We start from the raw sequence: 9,544 nt of genomic DNA on the forward strand, positions 1-9,544 counted from the left end.
TCTTGTTGTCCATTTGACTGGTGAGATTGCTCGTAGAGAGTATCACCATTTCACGTCTAATTTGTGAAGCTATTTTGGGGTGTACAGTAAGTTGGTTTATAGAAATGCGAGTGCTCACTTTTCAGCACTGCCCTCCCCCGCAGCTGTTGCTGGTGTGCGTGAGACAGATAATAAGATATACCTGCTGGTGAAGGAGGAGAAGAGATACTTGGAAGCCCAGCTCTACTGCCACGGAAGAGGAGGAATGCTGAGCATGCCCAAGGATGAGAACGCCAACAGCCTCATCGCCTCCTACATCAATCAAGCAGGGCTCACCCGAGTTTTCATAGGCATTAACGACCTAGAGAAAGAGGGAAATTTTGTCTACTCTGACCGATCCCCCATGCAGACCTTCAACAAATGGCGCAGCGGGGAGCCCAATAACGCCTATGATGAGGAGGACTGCGTGGAGATGGTGGCGTCTGGAGGCTGGAATGATGTGGCATGTCATATTACAATGTATTTTGTTTGTGAATTTGACAAAGAAAATGTGTAAGCTTGTCTGCTTTTTCTTTATTTTAAGAAAAGTTTTTTTAAGCAGATTGTATAAGTTACCCCATGTTTATAGAGTACGAGTGATATTTTACAAGTATGTGACGTCAGTGTTGTACAGCTGTAAATACAGTTTAGGTATTTCAAATATCAATATTTACCCTTCAGAAGGGAAGAGCAATGATAAGTAAGGCATGGCTTGTTTTTCTTTAGGAAAATATATGTATTTAGATAAAAATGAGGCTTGGGGCTAAATTCTGCCCTCATGACAGTTAACAGATTTGATTGCATGACTGTGAGGAAAGGCAGAATTTGGTCTTTAGTTGTTAGAATGATATTTCTGAAGAAGTAGATTCTTGATATTCTTTTATCTTAGCGAAATTTGTAGTTATAAATGTTAATTGCTTGTAGTGCTACAGGGATAATTCAGTCAGGAGGCAAATATTTTGTATACTCCAGTTAATTAGTACAAATATTACTGTAAGTTTTTTGGATGTGAAGGTATTACAACTTTTTTTTGAAACATAGCCAAAGCAAACGACTAATGAGGAGTATTGCCAATTTTGTAACGTTTCCTTATTAAACTGTTCATAGATAATATCACAAGGAGGCCCTTCAGTGAACTAAATGAGTTTTAGGGCTGGGGGAGGACTAAGTTATTGTATTTCAGTACTGAAAGAGGGATCCACACCAAATGGATGTTTTGGGGTTTGCTAAAGGTAAAAGTAAGGTTTTGTCTTCTGCATTCTTTAGTTGAGAATGATTCAGTACATGAACTATTTAAGGCCCCAGATAATTCCTTAAAGTAAACGTTTCACATTTGCATAAGATGATCTTAGTGCGAAAAACAAAGAAACAAATACCAGTCCTCCACAGTTTAAGTTTCTTCATAAATAGACCACGAATGTCACAAAATTGGTTTAGCCAATTGTTCTTTTTGGCAGAAAAACAGCTTCCACCTTTAGTCAGATTTCAGTGCTGACCCCCTAAAAAGCAGCAACAGTTTTCAAATATCATTCCAGTTCATGTATATAGCAGCAATAAGTCATTCTGCACAAATTATTTATGTACCCAATTTACAATTGCATGTAATTGAAAATGTGATATATGTTTAAAAATACCCATAATTTCACAAAGGAAATGATGGATTACTTTGGAGCTTTCTAAGAGCCGGTTGCAGGTCATTTTATCCTGATGTTAGGCATAGAAAGATGACCTCAAAATCCCTGACTGACTGTGGTTTTCAGGAATACTCTGCACAGTGTTTTAAGATGATCTTTACTGAGGAACAATGCTTTGTATAAAATAGCAATCAAATATGTGTATGATCAGTATAGAAGGTATATCTACAATATCCAGAGTGGATCTGGCATGTGCTTCCAGATGTTTCCCTTTAGCAAGGCAAGACCAACTTCTATCTACTCTATAGTGTCATGGTATATGAATAATCAATGATCATACAATTTTGTTCATATCCACAGAGCCTGACAATATTTGACATGACACTATTATTATATACTTAAGAATGCAAACTGTTTTGCTTGATATATTTACTCTGTGAATTTGAACCCAGTATATATATGTTTACTCTTAATTTTGAAGATCAGTAGCACATTCCTATAAATTTGAATATCAGCCCAGCACTAGAGCAACCACTGTAAGAAATAGATGGTCCATAGATTGCCTTACCTTTTTTCTTATAAGGGTGGGTATGATTTCTGTATGTAAGGCTTTCTTCAAATTGTATATTGATATCTATTAAATAATGTGGATATGGTTCTATGCTAATATTCAAAGACTCTTTTGAGAATTTGAGGGGGCTGACTGTTCCCGTGGAGCAATTCATATATCATGGTTGTTTCCTGCCTGCCTACCTGCTATGGAAATCCTCAGAAACCCTTTTAATCTCCAATATACTTTTGTCAAATTATTGTAGGTATATTAAAATTGTCCAAACTTGAGTTCCAGATGTCTGGAGCTCCCTCAGTATGTATGTGCCTAAGTTGTTAACTGTTTATTTTTCACCCAGTTTTTGGAAGTCTCTGATATGATAGGTTGATTTCCCCAGAAACATGAAAAGAGACCTTTTCAGATTCCTTTTAAGGAGGTGGGAAGCTTTTTTAGATACCAAATGCTCCTATTTTAGCTGTATGGAAGTCACACCACATTTATAAAGATTGCCTTGATGTGTACAGCTTTTAAGCAGTCTGAATTTCTATTAAAATTTATGATGAAAAATAAAGGCAATGGAAAAAACACTTCCTTCCCCCAGCTTTTATGTTCTCCAGGATATATTTTTGCAGCTCTGGAAATATGAGATAGAAAAGAAGTTAGCTGTATTGTCAGAGCCCTTTATGTACTTGGTTGCCCTGGTCCTTATTTCACCATTTGGGTAGGGGGAACAAGGCCTGCGGGTAATGTCTGTAGCTGTGCTGCAAGGTGCAAAGACTGCTCATCTGATACCAACCTCTGCGAGGGACTGGGCAAGAAATGTCAGAGGGATCGGAAGCAAATGAACCCTTGACCATTTCTTTCACCCTCCAGTTGCTGACCAACATAGGCAGACCCTTGCTGGAGGCAGAAATCAATATTATATGCAGGCTGGGCAAAGCCTGCTGAAGTGCGTGGTAAGATTTCCATTGCTTTCCAGTGGAATTTGGTTCTGCTGCTATCTTGCAAGTTGGAGCAAATGAGTCTTGGTTGCTTATTTTAATAAATGTTGGGAGCAAAGAGCTACCATTTTAGGAGAAAATCAAGTAGTAAGTTAGTTTTATTTTATTTGAGGTATTTTCCATGTGCATCGAAACCTGTATTGTTATGTCATTATTCATTTTGTGTGCCTCTGTGGAAGACTTTCGAACATTTCTGTCTGGTAAGTTCGTACTGACAGGTTTCCCAGACTAATGTTATATGTTTTACTTTTTGTGTATATATGGATGATTTTTCCCAATACATATTTACCCGTAATCCTTATTTATTTTATTCTTAATTAATGGGCATGTTGGTGCATTTTAAGAAGGCAAGCATAACAGGTTTTTATACAGTCGCCTGTTCAGGCTCTTGACTGACTTCTTCACATAAAATACATATTTCAGTCAACATGCTATAATCTGCATGTTTAGGCGCTAAGGCTGTTGCGTTATTTTACCGATGCGAGGGCCCAACGCACAGGCGCAGGCAGGAGCTGAGCCGGCTGAGCCCGAGGGGAGCTCCCTCGTTGGGAGGAGCCCGGCCATGTCCCTGCGGGGTGGCTGGGGGGCCACCGCCTGCGTCCGCCCAGTTGCCATCTCACGCCCTGACGTGGACCCCACTGCGTTGCATCCCCGTGGCTGTGTGTCGCCCTTGGCTCCTGGCTCGCCACCCCTTGCTGCTCTCGATGGCTGACATGGTTATCCCTGAAAATACATTTTCAAGGCAGGTTGGAGGTCAGCAGCAGAACTTCACCCTGGCTGTGAGTTTTGAGCTGTCTTAAGTCACAAAACAGGACTGTAAAAATTAGTCTATATATGTTGGATATAGAACACTGTTATTGATACATCTATCAATATAGAGCAAGTTATTGATACATACTCCAAGAAAATGGAGTGCTTCTTTTTACATAAGCTCAGGAAATACTAGTTCAAATATGCATTAAAAAAAGCAGCTGGTTGGATTTTTTGGTTACAGTTTTTCATGAAAAATGAAACAAGATGATAAGATGAATTAAAACAATTTTGTAGTTTCAAAAGTGGTGAAGGTTCACAATGGGCAAAGAATTCTGAAGTGGACATTTTCCAAGGTGTTTCCTTTGGGAATGTTTCAGAATTTCATTTCTGAGTTCTGAAACTTCATTTTGACCTATAAAGGGTTTTGATTTTTGTATTATTCTTAGTGTATCTCACACCATGTAAGTAATAGCATTCAATATAATGCTTGAAATTTTTACTTTATGTTTTTTTTTTCCAATTGAAACAAGTTATCTTTCTGAGAGTTCTCTTGTTTGCAAGAATGAAAGAATTTGGCACTTGAATCAGTTTCTCCTTTTGGGACTGCTATGACACTATAAACAGGAGATACTTGGAATACAAAGGAATAAAAATGCAAATATTCTGAATACAAAGCAATAATAATGTTGATATTTTAATCAACATTAAGTAGAAATTCTCACTGATTACAAAAATGACTCATTTAACAATTATGCCATATAACTATCAGTTTATGCACTATTAAATATCCAATTATTAAATAATAGAAAACTAATATGAGTATTTTAAATATGAAAATCTTAAAAATATATTTTTATCCTGAATTGAAACATAAAGATGTCAAAGTAGCAAAATTTCCGGAAAAATAGAAATACCAGGTTTCCGCCAGATCTAAATCCAGCTCTAGTTTTGACGGGAAGTTCGGTGCCTTGTAGTACTGGTGGCTGAATTAAATCCTATGCTACGGGAATTAGCCAACAACCCAACCTTAGATTATACATAAATCTATCCCTTAACACTTTTTGGACAATCTCCTCTTAAGCCTTTATTTTCAAGCATCCTGCTGTTCACTTAGCTGTGCATATATGTGCATGAATTTGTGCAAAAAGTCAATGTCTCTTAACTGGGGTTCTGGTTTTCAATTTTTGGCTTACCTTGTGGTGCCCATAAATCCATGCCACACAACCTGTCTGCCACAGGTTATGAACCAAGAGATTTTTTTCTGCTCAGGGAGATGGAAACGCACGTGTGTCTCTGAAACCACCTGAGGTGAAAGGTGTTGCACAGGACTGGAGCCGGCCTCCTGCCCATTCCTGAGGAGCATTTCCCTGGTTGGGGAGAGGCAACCCAGCTGACCAGCAGGAGAACTGATCTTATCAGTGCGGGTAAAGAGAAACCAGATTCTTAAGATTTACTTAGGGGGGGAAAAAATGTGTAGCATCGGATTTTGACTATTTACAGAAGAGCTGAGAGAAAGAACAGTTTGTTTTTAATTTTGCTGTGTTCGGAGAGAACAAGCTACGTGAATCGGGAGAGAAAGGGTTTGTGGAGGGAATGATAGTTGTGTGCTCAAGGTGTTTTTCTGGATGCATGTCTCCTTCTAGACAGGAGCTTTTCAATTGGATGAGGAAGGAAGGCAACCTTCTCAAGAGGGAGAGCGTGAAATGGAAAGGGTGGAAGAAGCAAAAAGCAGATGGGCAGAACTAACAGCGAGCGGGATGACCCTGAGGTGGAGTGCAAATGTTACCTCGAGCCATTCGTGGGCTTCTTCAGAGGGAAACAAAATTATCCTGCCCTTTGTGATGAAATGTCTCACTGCAGCTCTGGATGGGCGTCTACAAAAAGAGAGGGAGGAGACCAATTTAGCATCGTGTCTGTGTCTAAATAAAGCCCAGTTTGGGTACATGGCCAAATAATAGCATCCACTATTCATTAATAGGGGGATATAATTAAACGTTTCTATTCAAAGGCTAGCTATGTAGCATTGATGCCTTTCTGTATGTTCTTTACATATGAAAATGTGAATACTGCCAAGAATTCAGAAAGGGAAGGCCTGGCGTGCAGCTGAGCAATACGTGTGTTACCATACTATCATCTAGTGGTGGTATGAGGCAACTAGATATGAAACGATGGAACTGAGCTTCTGCTTGTATCGGAGTTGCCACGATATTCAGTGCAGCTACTGATGTACTGAATAACTGATTTCCCAACTCTGATGTCTTCAGTCAGCTTGCTTCTCTACTTTGTGAAAAGATCATTTTGTTTTATGACAAAGAGTTGTGCACTGATTTTAAGTCTGATACCAATACACAAATGGGAATTTTGATGAAGAAGTGAGAAGCATGCTCAAATGAGTTCAATTATCATGCCTTGGAGTTAAGAAAAAGAAAACAAGCCAAGCTGTGCTCTGCAGGCCAGCATCTAAATTGCAGGTGCAGATCTTCACCTGGCATCAATCAACTTCAGTGACACTAAATCAATTTATACCTGCTGAGGATTTGGCACAGTATATAAATTCTAGATTTATGCTTATTTCAGAGAGAAAGCAAGAGAGAATTATTTTCATGTGTGTAGTTTATTCTGACCACTGTGATTCAAAGTCTGATTTGATGTAATGGATATATGTCTCATGCAAATTTCTGGGCTATAATCAGCTGTGACACAAATATTGAACTTGAATAGGTTGAAGTAGATGTTTGTGGTAATGTGATACTTCACCCTTAAAACTACACAAGGAGTATAATGCACAGGGTAAAGAAGCAGTAAAAGCATTCAACATAAAGAATAATTTTATATTATTCTCTGAAAACGAAGCTTTTGTTTTTTGCCACACTGAACACTGATTCACAGGAGTAGACGGGTGCCATCTAGTGAAGAAAAGGTTTTTTACGTATCACAAGAGCCACAAATCCAGCTTTGTTCTTGCTTCATTTTTTAATACAGTTGGAATGGTAAGGACAGAGAACCGTTTTGGAAGAGGGAAACGGAGCAATACATTCACTTCACTGTGTTTGTAGTACACCCTGAGATGAAAGAAGATATGAAAATGCAAAATACTAACCTTCTTATTACAAAGTACCTTGCCTATTTATGTATCAGCTTGTTTGATTTTATTTAATCCCATTCACTGCTGCTCCACCAGCATCCCTTCTCTTCTCTAAATAAAAAAATATAATGTAGTAACTTGTGCCTTATTTAGATGAAGTCTCTTCTAAATATCCACAACTGAATAAGCAGAAAAGTTTGTTATTGACCTTGATGTAGGCAATTCCTTTAGCGTGTTGATTTTGTGATTATGTCTTACCTTTCAGAAACAGGAAAAAAAATCCTGGATCTCTCAGCCTTGCATTGCAAAAGCATAAATGCATATGTTGCATATGCAACATGTATGCATATGCATAGAAATGCTGCTATGTTGACTTTGTGACTAACCCTTAGTGATAACATCTCTTTTCTACTTACTCTTTGGGACAGAGGTGCCTACAACATCCTCGGTTTTCTTCTTAAAGCGTCTCTTCCTTTTCCATCTATTCAGACCCACAAGGGAATTGTATTCTAAATTTTTATTATATGTTCCATATTGTATCATCTTGGATATTGATTTGCTTGTACAGTTGTTTTTAATCATAAGCTATTTAAAATGGATTCTTTGAAAAAAAGTTTTACGGCATTAACTAAGATGAATCCCCTTTAAGTTCGGACAGTTTTTGCTTTAGAGTAAACAGAAGATCAGCAAATCAAACTCATGAGACAAATCTGCCTCATGATTTTAAATTAACCCGAAACGGCTGAGTTGCTAATATATGAGAAGTTAGTGTTGTCTGTCAGTGATCTTGTAGATCGAATGAAGCAGAGCCTGAGTTTGCTTGCACCAGGCTGTATTGTGGCATATCTGCTACTAGCTGATACTGGGGCACCTGCTCTGGTGCTTTGTTGACTTCATATTTGGCCAGTCTTACCAGGGCCTGGACCTCTGTTTCTGGTGTCACCTGCAGAACGTTATCTGCTAGTAGTATCCGCATCAGTTTAGTGGCCACTGTTTCTGTCATCAGCATTAGCCTGCTTTTTTTGAAGAACAAGGCTTATGTGATCATGCGCTGTATATCCGGCTAACAACTTTTGAACCTGTTAGCCAGTTTCAACCAAATGTGCCAGAAGGTCTCGGAGATATGAAGTCTCTAAGCATGTGTAAAGAGGTAAGTGGGTAATGAACAAAGGTTTCCCTTGGTCTCTGCAGAGGGCACGGCTGCAGTGTGAACTCATCTGTTATTAAATACCAAAGAATCATCTTGCAGACAAACTATATGAAATCCTAACTCCAGGAAAAAATTTAATCAGAGCTTCTCCTTTTTAGGCACTACAGACTTGAGATACTAGTAGGAGATACCACAGGAAAACAGCCTTTCTTATTCCCAGGGCACATGGAACAACTTATGTATTTTGTTATGTCTGGTTGCTAGTACTCCAGTTGCAGTGAAAAGGGACCATTAAATCACCTCTTATCATAGAAGAGAACATTTTCCATACATGCCCATGTTTATTCCTTTTGAATCACCTCCACTTTGATTTGAGTGTAAATGATATCTTATCATTTTTTAATCATTCTATCATATTTTACTCAATCCACATTGATCCCACGCCTGTTTTTCCCTTGTCGAGATCACTTACCAGTGATGAAGACAGAATTTTCAAAAAATGTCAGCAGTGTCCTGATTCTCCAATTAACCTCCATGGGAGCAAGAATGGGCATCGACAGAGCTGGGCAACACTGAGTTCTGTGCATCCCACCCATGGTGCTGGGTGCATGCTGCTTGCTTTATGTTTGTATTTATGTAACTTTTTTGTCTTTCCCCATTGGCTGTATTATGCTTCCCTTTCTCTTTACCTAGTTTATGATCAGATGGGATATAAACAAAAGAAATGGCCTTCTCTGCTGTTTAAGCAAGTAATGTATACATATGATTGAAGCTTAGAGACAAAAGCTGTCATAGAAATTTATTTTTAATAGGGAGCAGACAGGGAGAAATTATTTGTCATAAGATTACAGAGAGGAATAAGATGGAATTTTTAAACCTGTTATGAAATTTTTAAAGATCTTAAAGCATATGATAATGATTATGCAGGATAGGTTTATTGCTATGAAAATGAAAGGAAATCAAAGACAAACACACAGTAGTAATCAATATTAACTAAGATATTATGTACAAAACTAGACTAGAAAAGGAGAAAGTACTATTTCAAGGCATAATTAACTGGGCAGTTCCTTGCTTTTGTGGCTTTGGTGACTTGATTTTACCCTTAGTTACTCTGAACTGATTTTTAAAGGTTTGTTTGAATTAGGTACTGATTTGAATTAGGTACTGATTTGTAGTATATTCTTACAGGTTGTTATACACCTTCACAAACCCTGACTTCATAGCCAGCCTCTGAACAGGGGATGGTTCAATCTGCTGTAAGAGACTGTGTGTACCGTTTACTGTGCTGGGAGCACCACTGCAGTAGACCACCTCACCTGGTAGATGTTTTGCCTAGTTGAGGTCAAACATGCT

The 9,544-nt window shown here is 38.4% G+C and overlaps 1 protein-coding gene across 2 annotated transcripts in view; it reads left to right on the forward strand.

Annotated features, from left to right (window-relative positions):
- COLEC11 (collectin subfamily member 11) overlaps positions 1 to 3,504 on the forward strand; it is a 43,089-nt gene extending 39,585 nt beyond the window's left edge. The window contains exon 7 of one of the 2 annotated variants that reach the window (XM_013952961.2): positions 126 to 3,504. In XM_013952961.2, coding sequence (XP_013808415.1) covers positions 126 to 535 — 410 coding nt within the window. In that variant the 3' untranslated portion in view covers positions 536 to 3,504. The remainder of the gene's footprint in view (positions 1 to 125) is intronic. The other variant, XM_013952962.2, reaches the window with a different exon arrangement.
- The last annotated feature ends 6,040 nt before the right edge of the window (positions 3,505 to 9,544 follow it).

This window comes from Apteryx mantelli, chromosome 3 (genome assembly GCF_036417845.1).
Source record: "Apteryx mantelli isolate bAptMan1 chromosome 3, bAptMan1.hap1, whole genome shotgun sequence".
NCBI classification, from domain to species: domain Eukaryota; kingdom Metazoa; phylum Chordata; class Aves; order Apterygiformes; family Apterygidae; genus Apteryx; species Apteryx mantelli.